We start from the raw sequence: 17,285 nt of genomic DNA on the forward strand, positions 1-17,285 counted from the left end.
TGATTTGAGATGCAGAGAAATTACATTTCTTTCACTTAATGGGATAGAATACAAATTAAATGCCCAGAGCAGAATTAAACTGAGCACCTGAAGCTTGTTCCAGAAAAGAGGGCAAAGGCATCTCTTAATTCACACGAAACAGGGAAATCCCCTATGGGTAGACAGAATTTTTCCAGATTGAGATCCCACAAGGGCAGGAGCCATCAGGGGGTGGGCATACAAAGTGTGCAACCCCTCCCCCTTCAAACAGGAGCATAATGGCTGCATGTGCCAAGGAGATCCCAAGGAACAAGCACACACTGCAACCTGAACTTTGGGGAGCTAAAACCTCAGACTTGCTCAAACCCCTTCTGGAAAAATTCCTGCATGTCAGGATCTTGCACTTTCCAACACTCAAAGACCTTCCAAATCCAGACATATTACAATGAGGTGGTATTATATGGGCCTTGAGGAGGGTGGCTACCATGGAGGAGAACACAACTCAAAAGTACCACCTCTCAGGGGCCAGAAGGTATCTGGATCCTCCCTCTCCACTAGGCTCTGCCCCAGGAGGCCTCGGCCCTTGGGGAGAGGAAGCAGAGGTTCCGCACCCAGACAAATGAGATCCAAGTATCCCAACCTCCAAAGTTAGTCTTGAAAACCCTGGAGGGAAAGGCGACATTAATTTGCGCACAGAACCCTCACAACTAAGACAACAGAAGAAAGATATCCATGGGCTCCTGCCTGAGCCACCACTGAACACAGGCATGGATGCCAACTGGGCCAGCTACCCTCCTGCAGCTAAAGAAGTGCTCCACCTTGGAGATCAACTGACACCATTGGGTTAAGGTTGAAGACAAGCTGGCCTCACAGGACACAAGTCCACCAGGCCCAGCTCCCACTCCCCAGAATCCAAAATAACTGAGGAAGTTCATCTCAACATTGTCCTTCTGGGCAATGTGAGCCGCAGAAAGATGCTACTTGGCCCATCAGCAAATGCTTGCAGCCACTTGAATCACTTCCTGATTTATGGTTCCTTCTTGCCTGTTGAAATATGGAACTTCCTGACATCCCTTGAACTGCTTGCTTTTCCCCTACAAGAGGAGGAACTCTTGTGGTGGTCAACCAGTTGGTTCTTACCTCTAGCCAACTGAATGTCCACAATGCTCCCAACACAGGACCATTGCCCCAAACCACTCAATTGAAGCAATACCCCCCTCCCCAAAGGCTGGTGTCGGTGGTCACTGCAATCCATTAAGGATGAGACAGAACTCCCTTCAAGAGATGTTATAACTGTTCCACCAAACAGGCTCCTTCCTACCACAGACAGTAGAGACAAATTAAACGCAAAGTCCTGCAACTTCAAGGCCCAGTACGACAGAGCTGCCTGAAGGGATTGCATATGAGACCAGGCAGTGGAAACCTCCCTCCTTGCTCCTCTAGGTGTGTGTGTGTGTGTATATATATTTTTTTTAAAGCTTTGTTCCACTAGAAAAACAGAGATAAAGTACCAGGCAGCCAGCAGATTCCAATTTTCTTTTTCAAAGCTGCCTAGTTGTTATGGGGGGGGGGGGGGGGGGGGGGGGGGAAGAGACCACCCACCACAGGCAAGGTGCTGTAAGGTCTGAACCTGAAGCCACACTAAGCTGACACCCCAGGTGCTGCTTAGGACGGTGGAAAATCAAAATCTGCACTCTACCAGGGTAAGGTTCATGAACCAAACTCCAGGAGCAAGGCTATTAAGCTCAACCAGAAGCATAGGCCTTTGCTTGCATTCTGGGGAGCGTGGCCTAAACCTGCTGCACCAGCCTGAACCATCTTACCATCTGTTGGAGGCAGAAAAAGAGAATTTCAGAAGGTACCAGCATTTGTTTACTCTTTCCAAAAATATCAGGACTAGGGGGCATGCAATGAAGATACAAGTAGTAAATTTAAAACGAAATCTGAGAAACTTTCTTGACTCAACGTGTAATTAAACTCTGGAATTTGTTGCCAGAGAATGCAGTAAAGGCAGTTAGCTAAGCAGGGTTTTAAAAAGGCTTGGACAGCTTCCTAAAGAAAAAGTCCATAGACCATTATTAAAATGGACTTAGGGAAAATACACTGCTTACTTCTGGGATAAGCAGCATAAAATGGATTGAGCTTTTGTGGGATCTTGCCAGGTATGTGACCTGGATTGGCTACTGTTGGAAACAGAATACTGGGCTTGATGGATCTTTTGGTCTGTGTGGCAATACCTATGTACTGGTGATGTCACTGGAAAATCTATATCTCTACTTCCATTTGCTGGTAGGAGAGAGACACAACCCAGTTGTTCAGACTGGTATATCAGAGAAGGTAAGGAAACTACTTTTCTCACCCAAAATCTCATGGACCCTCATATACAGAGAAATATATTTGAGAATTTAATTCTGGAAATAACGTAATGATTTAACAAAAAAAAAAAAAAAAAAAACAAACAAAAAAAAAACAACGGGAACTAAAGATGGTATCCGACCTATGAAGCAGGGAATGCTCAACAGAAAAGCATCCAGTCTTCTGCAAACAAGGAAAATTAAAAAATCCAGATGTATTGCTTCAAATATATCTAGTACAAAGATTGCCAAGTAAGGCTTTGAAATGAGAAAGATGTCATTTTTTTTTTTAAAGAAATGCACTAGCATGATTGATACAAATTAGAAATAAAACATATCTGAAGAGGTACGGTGACTGACAAGCAGCTGCAGGTAGGATAAAAAATTGAACTCTTCACAACTTTGGGTCCCCTACACCTGGGTAGACCTCTCACGAAAGCATCCCCCCCTTTCTTGGGCTTGAGGCCATGCCTCTGACAGATGACCTTATCAAGGGTGGCTACCGAAACTGGAATAAAAGAACAGCCAGCAGCAGAACAGCATCATATGATGAAAAATGTTCCCCTCTGAAAACCACTTCAGGAGCACCAATAAACTGTTTGGAAGGGGGAGGGGGAGAACTGGACTACTACTGAACTCCCGTTAAGAGACAATATGGTTTCATGTACTGTAACAGGTATGTTAAGACCTACCCACAAACAGTTTCTGCTCCTACTCTGTGCCACTTCTGACTGAAGGAGGACCCTGATGAGTGTCATGAGGCACAGGCCTTTCTGGCTCTGAAGCAGACACTATTGTGTCCAATAGTTTGCTCCCCTCTACCTTTGCCTGCAAATTTGCAATGTACTGTGTCCACTTCCATCGTATCCACGATTGGGCTTTCTAGTGAAGGATAGACATTAACACAAATTGCAAAGAACGATAGGAGAAAAAAGGTTAAGCCTTAGCAGCCTAAACAGGTGTCAGGTCAAGATCCACCAGCTTTGAAGTGATTTCTCAAACCATACTCTTACAGGCTACCACCTTCCCTGGGATAACAAGAATGAAAGGGATGATATTCATGCATCCCAGTGAGTTAACAGCTTTGGAAGCTGCCTGATCAATGTGTACTGATTGATCCTTCTGGAACTTTGTAAATTTTTAAGCGAGAGTGTCACTAAGCTGGCTACTCAAGACAGGGTACTGAATGTGAGCAAAGAGTTACAGACTCAAACTTTGCTACTCTTGTTAAAACACAAAACTAGTGACCGAAAGTCTCAGAAGAAACCAACTAAATACTATCTTCAATAGCACTTTATGAATATATGCACTACTGCCATGAATCAGCTATTTTTTTTTTTAGATGACAAACCTTCAGAAAAACACTTAAGCCAGTAATTTAGGACATTTGCACCATTTGTCAGCTAATATTTTCAATCAGTTCCTCATACTGTCTAGTATATGCTGGGTTTTATGAAATTACTGTCAAGGGTCCAAGATTCCAAGAATCCTTAACTCCATTCAGCAACAAAAGTGTTATTGGTAGCTCTATCTGAAAATCTAATTTTAACAGTTTTAACAGTAAGGTGCCCATGTTTCTTAACACATTTTTTTCTCCCCCTGGAATTTTTGGCGAAAGCTGTAGTGTCATCGCAGGCTACAACTTTATTAATACAACAAAAAAGGCTGAACTCTTTGCGCTACAAACCAGCACCAACAAGATTAATGGAAATTGATCTACAGTGACGCAATAGTTGATGTCAAAATACACATGGTCCATAAAAACCACACACACGATACACACCAAAGCAAGCAATGAACTTAACCAGAAGTGAAACGAGATCCAAGGCGGCCAGGACAGAGTCTCACCAAATCAACTGGTCAGAAGTAGAGGAAATAAAAGCTTCCACATGTGTGGAAGACACATCTGTATAACTTATGTGATGTCTGGCCCAAGAGAACATTATATAAAGTGTACAGTGCTGATTAGCCATTGTTCATGCCTATTTATTTATTTATATTTTGCTCACACCTTTTTCAGTAGTAGCTCAAGGTGAGTTACATTCAGGTACACTGGATATTTCTCTGTCCTGGGAGGACTCACAATCTAAGTTTGTACCTGAGGCAATGGAGGGTTAAGTGACTTGCCCAAGATCACAAGGAGCAGCAGCGGGATTTGAACCAGCCACCTCTGGATTGCAAGACCGGTGCTCTAAACACTAGGCCACTCCTCCACAGATTTGAACAGTAATTAACATTAATGCTGTTAACACTGACATGAAAGATAATGGGAGTGAATCCACCCTTCTCCAGAAGCTCTCCCCTCAACCCAGCCTACCTTAAGAATGCAATGGTATTGCAGGTTCAAAATAGCAGCCATGACATCTAGCGGTAGTCTCGCAGTACTACTGCTAGGGTCCTGACCCCCAGCAACTGTACCATGAGACCACTGCTAAAGGCTGTGGCCACCATTCTGAACTCAGTGCGAACAGAGGCAGGAGCTCCTGTCCGTCCTACCCTAGAATACCACAGCACTGGGGGTGGGGGAGTTGGTCTCATTAAAACAATCCCCACCTCATTATCTGGTAAACAGGTAAGTGGGCTGAATTTCGCCACTATCTGGATCACTGACCAGATAGTGCTGTGGTGGTCAGAATGTATATGAATGTATATACCATGGCACTATTTGTGCAGCGATTAAAAAGACTATTATATATATATACAGTGGGGGAAATAAGTATTTGATCCCTTGCTGATTTTGTAAGTTTGCCCACTGACAAAGACATGAGCAGCCCATAATTGAAGGGTAGGTTATTGGTAACAGTGAGAGATAGCACATCACAAATTAAATCCGGAAAATCACATTGTGGAAAGTATATGAATTTATTTGCATTCTGCAGAGGGAAATAAGTATTTAATCCCTCTGGCAAACAAGACCTAATACTTGGTGGCAAAACCCTTGTTGGCAAGCACAGCGGTCAGACGTCTTCTGTAGTTGATGATGAGGTTTGCACACATGTCAGGAGGAATTTTGGTCCACTCCTCTTTGCAGATCATCTCTAAATCATTAAGAGTTCTGGGCTGTCGCTTGGCAACTCGCAGCTTCAGCTCCCTCCATAAGTTTTCAATGGGATTAAGGTCTGGTGACTGGCTAGGCCACTCCATGACCCTAATGTGCTTCTTCCTGAGCCACTCCTTTGTTGCCTTGGCTGTATGTTTTGGGTCATTGTCGTGTTGGAAGACCCAGCCACGACCCATTTTTAAGGCCCTGGCGGAGGGAAGGAGGTTGTCACTCAGAATTGTACGGTACATGGCCCCATCCATTCTCCCATTGATGCGGTGAAGTAGTCCTGTGCCCTTAGCAGAGAAACACCCCCAAAACATAACATTTCCACCTCCATGCTTGACAGTGGGGACGGTGTTCTTTGGGTCATAGGCAGCATTTCTCTTCCTCCAAACACGGCGAGTTGAGTTCATGCCAAAGAGCTCAATTTTTGTCTCATCTGACCACAGCACCTTCTCCCAATCACTCTCGGCATCATCCAGGTGTTCACTGGCAAACTTCAGACGGGCCGTCACATGTGCCTTCCGGAGCAGGGGGACCTTGCGGGCACTGCAGGATTGCAATCCGTTATGTCGTAATGTGTTACCAATGGTTTTCGTGGTGACAGTGGTCCCAGCTGCCTTGAGATCATTGACAAGTTCCCCCCTTGTAGTTGTAGGCTGATTTCTAACCTTCCTCATGATCAAGGATACCCCACGAGGTGAGATTTTGCGTGGAGCCCCAGATCTTTGTCGATTGACAGTCATTTTGTACTTCTTCCATTTTCTTACTATGGCACCAACAGTTGTCTCCTTCTCGCCCAGCGTCTTACTGATGGTTTTGTAGCCCATTCCAGCCTTGTGCAGGTGTATGATCTTGTCCCTGACATCCTTAGACAGCTCCTTGCTCTTGGCCATTTTGTAGAGGTTAGAGTCTGACTGATTCACTGAGTCTGTGGACAGGTGTCTTTCATACAGGTGACCATTGCCGACAGCTGTCTGTCATGCAGGTAACGAGTTGATTTGGAGCATCTACCTGGTCTGTAGGGGCCAGATCTCTTACTGGTTGGTGGGGGATCAAATACTTATTTCCCTCTGCAGAATGCAAATAAATTCATATACTTTCCACAATGTGATTTTCCGGATTTAATTTGTGATGTGCTATCTCTCACTGTTACCAATAACCTACCCTTCAATTATGGGCTGCTCATGTCTTTGTCAGTGGGCAAACTTACAAAATCAGCAAGGGATCAAATACTTATTTCCCCCACTGTATATATATATATATATATACACACACACACACACACAAACCCCCCAAAGATATTCTCTCTCCATGTCTAAATTAGTGTTCTCGTCATCTGTCATCCTTATTAATTTTTAAAAAAGTCTACAGTGATATACAAAATGAATTTTTTTAAACTATGATACTTTACATTCACCTCAAAGGTTAAACACTGTTCCATTTCACAGAGTCATCTAACCCCAACAGCAAATGAGAATTGCATTAAAATACTGCATCCAAAATTGTTCATGCCAAACTAATCTCTGATGGAGTTTGGTATCTGATAAATAATAAACCGATTAACATTAAATCATAAGCCTTCTCCAAATACCAAGGGACCAGAGTGGCCGTGGACATACCTGTATTAACAACTTTTATGTTCTGTTAAACAATCAGCATAGATATTAAATCTGCTCTGTACACTGTACTGCAGTAGCACAGATCTTAAATTTTCCACATGCGTTGGGTCTACCAATATATATATTGGACAATTTTTTAGGTTATAATGGATCTATTCTTCTGATTCAGATTATAATCAAATCTAGGGCATTTGTTTGATCAATTACAAGAGGACACTCTCAGCCCCAAATCAAAAAAGATTGAGAACTTGGTTTGTGAATCAGGAATTACTGGATGACAAAGCAAAAATACTACATAACAGTGGGTACCTTTAGCTTTACGAATATGGCTTCTTGTATAGCATGAATTTATGAACACTGGCATGTACTTTCTATCAATTTCATATTAAAGTCCTTGCATTACATATACTAGAGGCACAAATATTCAGAAGATGCACCTTTCTTAGGTGTTCTCTCTTTCCACCAGCAGATGGCGGTAGAGAAAATGAAATTCAAACCAGTGACATCACTAATCTGGTCATCCACCTTCTGGTTCTGGAGTACCTGGGAGTTCACTTCAACACGTGATGGGAGATTGTGTTTCTCCTTGAGGAGCGGGCAGAGAAGCTGAGGGTGCAGACGCACCGGTTGTGCGAGATTCCTCAGCCCAGTCTAGGCGAACCGGTCGACTATGCTGGAGTTCAGCCACTCCTTGAAGGGAAAGCGGTCAGTGATGTTGGGCAACACAACTGTGGCGTACATCAACAAGCTGGGTGGAACCTGGAAGACAGGCGGTGGCGAGCCTCTGCAGGCCCTTTCAGCAGTCAATACTGTGAGAAAGGAAGGTGTGCAAGCAGACTCAGTTGCTCTTTTCTGAATCCAGGAGAGTGGAAACTGGACCACTGGGGGCCTCCTTGGTTCAACCTGATGGCCTCACGAGCTAATCTGAAGGTAGAGTGCCTCTTCAGTTGGACAGACCCAGCCCCTCAGGGGATTGATGCCCTGGTTCAGCCCTGGCCAGCAGTGGTGTTGCTCTGTGTCTTCCCTCTCTGGCCTCTGGTGGGTCAACTGTTGCATGTCATCCTCATTTGGTCCTGCTGGTGGCACCAGATTTGCCTTGTAGACCTTGGTATGCAGATCTTCAGCACCTATCCCATGACTCTCCAATTTCCAGAGGAAATTGGAGTGTCATGGGATAGGAGGTAGTGTTCTATTGTGGATTAAAAACTGGTTAAAAGATAGAAAACAGAGTAGGGTTAAATGGTCAGTATTCTCAATGGAGAAGGGTAGTTAGTGGGGTTCCCCAGGGGTCTGTGCTTGGGACCGCTGCTTTGTAACATATTTATAAATGACCTAGAGATGGGAGTGGTAATTAAATTTGCTGATGACACAAAGTTATTCAAAGTCGTTAAATCGTGAGAGGATTGTGAAAAATTACAAGAGGACCGTACTAATTTAATTCCAGAGTTTAATTACATGTTGAGTGAAGAAAAATTCTCTCTGATTCGTTTTAAATTTACTACATTGTAGCTTCATCGCATGCCCCCTAGTCCTAGTATTTTTGGAAAGCGTAAACAGACGCTTCACGTCTACCCGTTCCACTTCATTCATTATTTTAGAGACCTCTACCATATCTCCCCTTAGCCACCTTTTCTCCAAGCTGAAGAGCCCTAGCTGCTTTAGCCATTCCTCATAGGGAAGTCGTCCCATCCCCTTTATCATTTTTGTCACCCTTCTCTGCACCTTTTCTAATTCCACTATATCTTTTTTGAGATTGAGCAGAAGGGTTAAACGTATCAACAATGACACCTAGATCCCTTTCTTGGTCGGTGACTCCTAACATGGAACCTTGCATAACGTAGCTATAATTCGGGTTCCTCTTTTCCACATGCATCACTTTGCACTTGCTCACACTAAACGTCATCTGCCATTTAGATGCCCAGTCTCGTCTCGGAAAGTCCTCTTGTAATTTTTCACAATACACCCACATTTAATGACTTTGAATAACTTTGTGTCATCAGCAAATTTAATTACCTCACTAGTTACTCCCATCTCTAGGTCATTTATAAATATGTTAAAAAGCAGAAGTCCCAGCACAGACCGCTGGGGAACCCCACTAACCACCCTTCTGCATTGAGAATATTGACCATTTAACCCTACTCTCTGTTTTCTTTTAACCAGTTTTTAATCCACAATAGGACACTACCTCCTATCACATGACTCTCCAATTTCCTCTGGAGTCTTTCATGAGGTACTTTGTCAAACGCCTTCTGAAAATCCAGATACAGAGTATCAACCGGCTCACCTTTATCCACGTTTGTTCACCCCTTCAAAAAAAATGTCATAGATCGGTGAAGCAAGATTTCCCTTCATTAAATCCATGCTGGCTTTCTCTCATTAATCCATCCTTTTGAATATGCTCTGTAATTTTGTTCTTTATTTTGTTCTCTACCATTTTGTCTGGCAATGGCGTCCGACTCACTGGTCTATAATTTCCTGGATCTCCTCTGGAACTTTTTAAAAAATCAGCGTTACATTGGCCACCCTCCAATCTTCCGGTACCACGCTCGATTTTAAGGATAAATTATATATTACTAACAATAGCTCTGTAAGCTCATTTTTCAGTTCTATCAGTACTCTGGGATGAATACCTTCCAGTCCAGGAGATTTGCTACTCTTCAATTTGCAGAACTGCCCCATTACATCCTCCAAGTTTATAGAGAATTCATTCAGTTTGTCAGACTCGTCAGCTTCGAATACCATTTCTGGCACTGGTATCTCTCCTAAATCTTCCTCAGTGAAGACCAAAGCAAAGAATTCATTTAATCTTTCCGCTATGGTTTTGTCTTCCCTGATTGCCCCTTTTTACCCCCCTGTCATCTAGCGATCCAACTGATTCTTTTGCCGGCTTCCTGCTTTTAATATACCTAAAAAAAACTTTACTGTGTGTTTTTTGCCTCCAACGCAATCTTTTTTTCGAAGTCCCCCTTAGCCTTCCTTATCAGAGCTTTGCATTTGACTTGACATTCCTTATGCTGTTTCTTATTATTTTCAGTCTATTCCTTCTTCCATTTTCTGAAGGATTTTCTTTTAGCTCTAATAGCCTCCTTCACTTCACTTTTTAACCATGCCGGCTGTCATCAGTCCTCCTTTTTTAATACATGGAATATATTTGGCCTGAGCTTCCAGGATGGTGTTTTTGAAGAGCCTCCATGCCTGATGTAAATTTGTGACCCTCACAGCCTCTCCTCAGTTTTTTTTTCACCGTTCTTCTCATTTTATCATAGTCTCCTTTGTTAAAGTTAAACGCTAACGTATTTGATTTCCTATGTATACTTACTTAAAATTCAGTTTTTTTCTATCTCCACCTGCTGGTGGGAAGAGAACACTCACTGGGTTCAGAAACAGTGATGCTGACTAAAGAAAAGAAAATTATCAGGTAAGATATAAGTTTCTCTTCTGTACTATTATAGTATAGAATTGAGAGTGGATTAATCCAAGCACAAACAGAAAGGTACCATATAACTAAATCACATGTATTTGATAATTGTACTGTATGTTATCCGGTGTTGTATTTGAAGTTATACGTTAGCAGACCCACTACACCTATCCAAATCTGCTTAACAGAACATAAAAGCCGTGTTAATACAGGCATTTCCACAACACCTTGGTTAGTCACTGTTTGGAGGAAGCTCATTCTTTGGATCAACTCAATTTGTTTTATTATTGATCAGATCAGAGAGGAGACAGAAGTGAGAATAGCTTTGTGTGAACAATTTTAGGTATTTCAATGCAATTCTCAGAAGTTCTTTGGGTTAAATGTGGTGGAATGGAATAGCATTAAGCAATTTTTAAGCTGAACATAAAAGTATTAAGGGATACATTAAAAATATATTTGAATACTGATATAGGCATTATTTATTAACATTGCAGGCTAAAATGAACAGCTCTAACCCGGACATGTGGGAAAGCAGTCACAGCTTGCTTTTGGTATATATATGTTCTTTTATAGCAACTATTACATCATTATTGATTTCCATTCTGAAGCTGTTGGTGCTGGTTTTAACAAAAAGAGTTTGGCTATTTTGTCTGTGTCAATGTTTTAGCTAGTGACATCACAGGCTTTAATTAAAAAAATAGCTTAGCTAGCTAATTTTGGGCGGATACAAGTCAAAGTCAGTGGGCCAAAAGTTTCATGTCTTCTGCCCTCAACTCTGCCCAAAGCAAAACCCAAATTTAACTTCTGCCACCCCTCCCAGCGCACCCCCCTCCCCCAGTAATTATTTGTGCTGGCGGGGATCCCCAAGCCCCGCCAGCCGAAGACCTCCTTCACACCAAACAAGCTTACTTCTTGGGCGGCCAACACTGTCCCTGAACCGCTGCTGCCCAATTCCGGCCTCCGCCTATGCTCAATTTTGCACATGCATGAAAGCTAAGCAAGTGCATGATGGAGGGGCCTTCAAAATAAGCTCATTTGGCAGGAAGAAGGTCTTTGGCAGGTGGGGCTTAGGGATCCCTGCCAGCCACACTAAGGTAAATGACATTTTGGGTGGGCCGGGGCTACGCTACTGCTACAAAGAGTGGACACCTTACTGTGTTTCTGTGAAGCTGTTAAAAGAGATACGAATGACTATTTGTTCCAAAATAGTTATAGTATCCTAGACCCCTGGTGTAGCAATTTAGCTAAACCTGATGTCGACATATACAGTATGAGGGACCAATGACTGAAAATACTAGGTAAGTACGCACAAAATGTCCTAGATTGCTGGCTAAATATAATTTTCCGAAGGTCCCTCACCTACAAAAATAGCTTATTCATATGAATACAGGGATGGGAAACCTTTAGACAGAAGGCCAGTAGTCGGTACTATTCCTAGTGGACTGCAACATTATGTAATGTCAGAACCATAAACGCACAGACCTTCTGTGATATCTAATTAAAAATGACGGAAAAACTGCTTGAATGGCTATTCTGAAAATATTTCCAAAATATAGTATTTAAAACAGTCCAAATTCTGATTGTTTTCTTTGTATATTACCCATATCGCAGAGTGCATAAAATTCAATGGCAAGCTGCAGACCACAGACTGCCCACCTCTAGAGTACAGTATACACACACAGAACTTGCTACTGAAGATTGTTCCAATAAAAAGGTTATACTCTGCTTGAAAATTTGGATGTTATTCATTCCAAGAATCACCTTCTGAAAACTGACTGAAGCTGAAGACGTGTTCCAGAATTATTCTGTGAATATTCACAACTAACTCTAGTACTATACTTCTTGCATCTAAGGCATTTTATTAATCTAACTTCTACAGGTTGGGCATCTCCCATGGAAGGTGATCCGGGTATGCTTGTTTCTCCTTAGAAGGGTAACCTGACAAATACTCAAGATGTCTTTGGAAGTGTTTGAAGATCTATTTTTCCAATTTTCCCCTTTCACCCAATAGAGACCATCTCAAAGCACTTTTTAAAAAGAAATCTTGATTAGTCCTTATAGAAAATAAAGATTCCCCCCCCCCCCCCCTTGAGGAAAACAATAAAAAAGTTTTCAAAAGCATCAGCTGGTTGTTTTCGTATATACTTTTACAGTATTGTATTTTAAAATCTTTCTATGAATGTTATTACACTCAGTGGGAAGACTTTTTTGTTAACCCATTTAAGAGAGACTTTTACTAAAGGATTACCATGTTATCTGCTACAAGACCCATATGGGCCTTGCTGCAGATGTGCTAATCTTTAGTAAAAGACCCCCCCCTCCCTTTATTGTGATCAATTTGTTTTGAAGAAAAGACTAAAGGGATCTCTTTTACTAACTAATAAGCACATTATCTGCAGAAAGGCCCCATAAGAATAAAATGGGTCTTGTGGGCAAGTAACTTGTACTATTCTTTAGTAAAAGACTCCCTTAATAAGAATAGCCCTGTAGTTCTTGGTTCTTTGATCCCCTCTGGTTTTTGATGCCTGCTTGGTAATGGCTTATTTATAGGGTCATGTTATTTTGTATTCCTTTTTGTCTCTCCACAACAGAATGTGTAGTGCTTTCAATTTATCATATATTTTCCCTTATTATGCTGATTCTCTTATTACCTGATTAAAAATAAAACTAGCATAAAAATATACTTCATGAAGATCTCATAAAAACCAATTAGAATACCCATGGTAACCATTGTGTATTTTAAACACATTTAAGAGTAAAATACAAACAGCAATAGCATCCTTTCATTATGCAAAGTGATTCCTTTGTTTCTTGCTCAGTTTGTAAAAAAAAGTGTCACAATCTCGTAATTTCTTACATGATGTACAATATGGTAAGGTAAATACTCGCACTCAGGAAAGTACTGTGTGTCAATCAGGCCAGGGTTAAGGCCAAGCTCACATTCTCTATTAAATCTCTACCATGTTTAAACGTGTTGCATCACAAGTGTACCATCAGTTCAGCTATCAAGACCTAACTTCTACTTGTTTAATTGATATAACTGCTTATTTCAAGATCAGTAACCAACATTAACTTATAATAGTTAGAAAAATTTTAAAATTACACTTACGGAAAATAAACCTGCCCAGAAGATAATACCTGTAAGCCTTGTTCCTGCCTTGAAACTGTTTTGGCTTCAATCCTTTTAAGATCTTGTATTTTCATATAGCTTGATATTATAAACAATATTCGACTGCTAAAAAAGTGAACTGAAAAAAGCTCTCTGATTTGTAATTAATCTACACCAAAAAACATAACCGTTCAGAAAGCCTGCACTCAAGCACTTCAGAAAGAAGAGGTCAATGGGGGATAACCATAGCAGGAATACCAAGTCAAGAAATTTGGTTTTCAGCTCCTAAGTTCCCACATATACCAGAGAAGAGAAGCAGAAGGCAGTTAGTATTTAAAATACTAACATCATAAAATCGGAAATCTGATGCTGCTTTGCAAAATGAGATGGAATGTTATTCATTTTAAATTGTTCCCACAAGGAATAGCTATTAAAAAGCCAGCAACATGGAATATTTTACTGCAGGCTCATGCATGGACTACTATGCACAACCACAGAATAGTGCATTGTACAGTTTCATTTCTCAGTCACAGCATGAGGATTTTTTTTTTTTTTTGTGGCCAATGTTTCTTCTGCTCCCACAAAATAAAAGGTCAAAAGACCGCAATAAATACTGAACAGTAATGTTAACATATCAATGACTAAAGTAACAGATTTTTGTTCTTAAAGTTACCAGTTCTGAATTGAGAGTTATATTGATACAACAAAATAAATAAAGCTTCTTACCTTTTTCCTCTTAACTGGCGTAGATGATGAAAAACATTAATTACATCTCTGATACGACGAGGTGCTTCTTCAATTTTTGAAGCGAGATTTATGCAAGCCATGGCAACAATCTGAAAAAAATGTCACTGGCATGAAATACAAGTTTCTACACTAGTGCATGGTACGTTCTTCAAGGGGCATTTCCCCACAGAAAGTTGCTTGAAATCAAAACAAAATGGGGAGAAACTGCAAATGGGATTCTTCAGGCCAACAACATTAATCATTCTGCATTCGATGCAAATTTCACATTCCAGAAATGAAGCCTCTGTTACTATCAGTAAGGCAAGAGAACTAAATACCACACAAGGCTCATCACTGTGCAATATATTGGTTAAACCTGATGGAACCAAAATAAGCATATTTGGCCCCAACCCCCCACCCCCCCAAAAAAACGATATTCTCACGTTACAGCACAGTAATTATGTGCAACCAGTTATAAACCTTCTGGATATTTTTTTCATTTTTGTTACATTTGTACCCTGCGCTTTCCCACTCATGGCAGGCTCAATGCGGCTTACATGGGGCAATGGAGGGTTAAGTGACTTGCCCAGAGTCACAAGGAGCTGCCTGTGCCTGGCCCTTGCAGATCACCAATGTGGCCGCGCAGGTTTCTGCTTCTGTGAGTCTGCGTCAGACTCACAGAAACAGAAGCCTGCGCAGACTTCTACATGGAATGTTGCTAGTGGAATAGCAACATTCCATGTAGAATTTCCAATAGTAGCAACATTCCATGTAGAATCTCCAATAGTATCTATTTTATTTTTGTTACATTTGTACCCTGTGCTTTCCCAGTCATGGCAGGCTCAATGCGGCTTACATGGGGCAATGGAGGGTTAAGTGACTTGCCCAGAGTCACAAGCAGCTGCCTGTGCCTGAAGTGGGAATCAAACTCAGTTCCTCTGGACCAAAGCCCCCCACCCTAACCACTAGGCCACTCCTTCACTGTTGCTACTATTTGAGATTCTACATGGAATGTTGCTATTCCACTAGCAACATTCCATGTAGAAGTCAGCCCTTGCAGATCACCAATGTGGCCGCGCAGGCTTCTGCTTCTGTGAGTCTCCAATAGTATCTATTTTATTTTTGTTACATTTGTACCCCGCGCTTTCCCACTCATGGCAGGCTCAATGCGGCTTCCATGGGGCAATGGAGGGTTAAGTGACTTGCCCAGAGTCACAAGGAGCTGCCTGTGCTGGGAATCGAACTCAGTTCCTCAGGACTGCTGGTATGGCTGTATTTTGTTCATGTAAACATTTCAACTCCCAACTTAAGTCACTAACCCATTGTATTTTGGTCTACCTGAACGTTACGAAAACACTGGAAACTCAAAAAGTACGCAGAGAAAAGTTAATTCGGTGACTTAAGTTAGCTGGACCCCTTTAGACCTAAATTACAGGGCCACTGGAACCGGTTAAAGGCCACAACTATACCAACTCTTCGGTGCTTTGTGTGAGGCGTCTGCGCCAGGCCTCCGGCTCCAAGCATGGCAGGCGCGTAATGGCCGCTCAAGCTGCCTTCAGCAGAAGAGCACAGGATACCGGTCCCCCCCTCCCCCACACAGACGATCCGCACTCACCTCGAAACTGTGTTTCACGTACGACTTGGAGTAGAAGAAGCGATGAAACAACACCTGTCCCGTAGCCATGGCCACCTGCGGGGGAGGCGGAAAAAAAAAAGCGCGATGTAAGCGCCGCCATTTTGTGTGAAGCAGTTTCCGCCATTCCCGTCAGAGACTCGAGCGGCCTCCGCATTTCTCCCCTCCCCCCTCCCTATCTAAAACATGAAAATGTCCCCCCTTCCCACCCACCCCTATTTCTCCTCCTCCTCTCGAAACTTTCCCTACCTCAAGGGCAGATTTCACCCCTCCCCCCGCTAACCCTGAGCCCTCTCACCTGCGGTAAACGGAGCAGGATGCCGGCAGACTGGATGAGCTCGCAGCCCAGGATGCGCAGGTCCGTCTCCGTGTGCAGGTCCAGCCCGTCCTGCATGGACGGGGTGGGCGAGAGCCGCTCCTCCGGGATCAGCGAGTTGTCGATGGTGAGGTAGACTTCCGAGTAGACGCGGTCCCCGATGAGGATCCCGCCGTCTGCGCTGCGATTAGAGGCGCCAGCAGTAGCAGCAGCGGGGTGAGCACCGGACGCCATTACGCGCGAGCACCTTCGGCAGCAGCAGAAGACAAGAATGAAAGGAACACAGCCTGCTGCGCCGAGCCCGACCGGTCTGTGACGCAGCCGCCGCCCGCGGGACAGGAGAACGCCCCTCGCTGACTAGCCTTCAACTCCGTATCCGTCCGCTGAGGTCATCTTACCACACGAAATAGTCCCTCTGCCCAGATTTTGTTTCCAGAGAGAGAGAAAGATAGGGGGGGGAAGTTGCTTGTGCAAATCTCTTGAGCCGTACATGACGTAATGTCGTGTAATAAAAGTGACCGGACACGTAACGCGATCCTTGCGTCATTTCTCAGCATTTCTTTTGTAGCACAAATCTGCTTGGTTGGGCAGGTTATTTACCGAATACTTGTTGTATTCAGCTGCTCTACAACTAACATTTGATGCCTCAGCTGTAAATTCAAAGTGCACGGTTGATCTTTCTCTTACACTTATTATAAATCGATCCCAACTGTTCTAATGGATAAATATTTTTCAAATGCTTAATACATTAACCTACTCATAAATACCCCAGATCATTCAACTACACTCACACATATGCATACATATTCTAACTAATACATCAAATACTAACTTAATATTATAAGTGCTTTGGAGCACGGACATAGTACCGGAGCACTCAAAGCCTATTCAAGAGTATTAGCTAGCTTAAAGCAAGCCTTCCATTAACTTTCAATATTCTCCATCCTAGGCTGCACCAAGGATTGTGCCAGCGGTGCAGCCACACAGTAACATAGTAGGTGATGGCAGATAAAGACCTGTACGGTCCATCCAGTCTGCCCAACAAGATAAAACTCATTGTATGTGACAGTGGTGTAGCCAGACAG

At 42.6% G+C, this 17,285-nt stretch overlaps 1 protein-coding gene across 2 annotated transcripts in view; it reads right to left on the bottom strand.

Annotated features, from left to right (window-relative positions):
- CCNL1 (cyclin L1) overlaps positions 1-16,554 on the bottom strand; it is a 41,748-nt gene extending 25,194 nt beyond the window's left edge. Inside the window, exons 1-3 of one of the 2 annotated variants that reach the window (XM_030216015.1) lie at positions 16,183-16,554; positions 15,867-15,941; positions 14,252-14,361 (exon numbers count right to left, since the gene is read on the bottom strand). In XM_030216015.1, the coding sequence (XP_030071875.1) occupies positions 14,252-14,361; positions 15,867-15,941; positions 16,183-16,434 (437 nt within the window). In that variant the 5' untranslated portion in view covers positions 16,435-16,554. The remainder of the gene's footprint in view (positions 1-14,251; positions 14,362-15,866; positions 15,942-16,182) is intronic. The other variant, XM_030216016.1, reaches the window with a different exon arrangement.
- Positions 16,555-17,285: the final 731 nt, after the last annotated feature.

The sequence above is a fragment of the Microcaecilia unicolor genome, chromosome 10 (assembly GCF_901765095.1).
Source record: "Microcaecilia unicolor chromosome 10, aMicUni1.1, whole genome shotgun sequence".
NCBI classification, from domain to species: domain Eukaryota; kingdom Metazoa; phylum Chordata; class Amphibia; order Gymnophiona; family Siphonopidae; genus Microcaecilia; species Microcaecilia unicolor.